A 1518-nucleotide genomic window follows, 5' to 3' on the forward strand; every position below is an offset into this window, starting at 1 on the left:
GTGCCGAGTCTGTGAACGTGGTTGGGATCCGTGTCCCTGTCCCTGTCAGACATTGTGTCCGCGTCCGAGTCCGGATTTGGGGTCTGTAGCCGAGTCCGCGTCTCTGTCCCGGGTGGAGCCTCAGTCGGAGCCGCTGCCTGTGCCGGTATCCGAGTCCGCGTCTGCAGCGGCGGCGGGCGCGCGCTGCGATTACCCGCAGGTCGAGTTTTAAGTCCGTGCCCGAGGGCGTGTCCGTGGGCGTGTCCGTTGTTGGGGTCCGCGTCCGAGGCCGGATTTGGGGTCTGTATACGAGTCCACATCCGTGTCCGGGGTAGAGCCGCGGTCGGAGCGGCTGTCGGTATCCGAGCCCGAGACCGCGTCTGCAGAGGCGGGGGCGCGCGCGCATGCGCACCACAGCCACAGTTCGAGCTCGGATCCATGTCTGTGGTTCGGTCCGTGTCCGACCCTGGATCCGCGTCCGAGTCCAGATCTGGGTTCTGTGTCTGAGTCCGTGTCCGTGTCCCGGGTAGAGCTTCAGTCCGAGTCCGCGTCTGCAGCGGCGGGCGCGCGCGCTGCGATTAGCCGCAATCCGAGCTTTCAGGGTCCGTGCCCGAGACCGGGGTTGGGGTTTGCGTCTCAGCCCGGGGTTGGGGGTCCATATCCGAGTCCGGGGTTGGGGTCCGCGTCTGAGTCCGAGTCCGGGGTTGAGGTCCGCGTCAGAGTCCGGGGTTGGGGTCCGTGTTTGAGCCCGGGGTTGGGGTCCGCGTCTGAGTCCGGGGTTGAAGTCCGTGCCCGAGTCCGGGGTTGGGGTCCGCGTCCGAGTCCGCGTCTGTGTCCAGGCAGACCTGCGGTCGGAGCCGCAGTCTGTCTCCGAGTCCGCATCGGCAGCGGCAGGGCGCGCCCTGCGATTAGCCGCATTCTAGGCTCGAAGTCCCTGCTCGAGCCCGGAGTTGGAGTCCGCGTCTGAGTCTGGAGTTGGAGTCCGCGTCTGAGTCTGGAGTTGGGGTCCGCGTCTGAGTCTGGGGTTGGTGTCCGCGTCTGAGTCTGGAGTTGGGGTCCGCGTCTGAGTCTGGAGTTGGGGTCCGCGTCTGAGTCTGGAGTTGGGGTCCGCGTCTGAGTCTGGAGTTGGGGTCCGCGTCTGAGTCTGGAGTTGGGGTCCGCGTCTGAGTCTGGAGTTGGGGTCCGCGTCTGAGTCTGGAGTTGGGGTCGCCCGAGTCCGGGGTTGGGGTCCGCGTGCGAGTTTGGAGGTAAGGTCCGCGTCCGAGCCCGTGGTTGGGTCCGGGCTCGAGTCCGCGTCCGCATCCGCGTCCGCCAGTATCCGAGTTCACATGCTTGTCCCAGGGCGAGCCTCGGTCGGAGCCGCGGTCTGTATCCGCGTCCAAGTCCGTGTCTGCGCCGCATTAGCCGCCGACCACGCTTGGGGTGCGAGCTCGGATCCGTGTCTGACACTGTGTCCACCTCCGAGCCCGGGGCTGCGGTCTGAGTCCGAGTTCAGGTCCGCTTCCCAGGTAGCGCCTCGGTGGAGGCCGCTGTCCGCCT

General features: G+C 67.3%; 1 protein-coding gene across 1 annotated transcript; it reads right to left on the reverse strand.

Moving 5' to 3' along the window:
- Positions 1-606: 606 nt before the first annotated feature.
- LOC106724748 lies at positions 607-1512 on the reverse strand. Its single transcript, XM_014533183.1, has 3 exons — positions 856-1512; positions 733-824; positions 607-682 (listed from the first exon to the last, which is right to left on the reverse strand). Exons 1-3 carry the CDS (start codon positions 1378-1380, stop codon positions 616-618), a joined length of 684 nt encoding a protein of 227 aa, XP_014388669.1. The 5' UTR covers positions 1381-1512; the 3' UTR covers positions 607-615.
- Positions 1513-1518: the final 6 nt, after the last annotated feature.

Source organism: Myotis brandtii, unplaced genomic scaffold, assembly GCF_000412655.1.
Source record: "Myotis brandtii unplaced genomic scaffold, ASM41265v1 scaffold952, whole genome shotgun sequence".
NCBI lineage: Eukaryota > Metazoa > Chordata > Mammalia > Chiroptera > Vespertilionidae > Myotis > Myotis brandtii.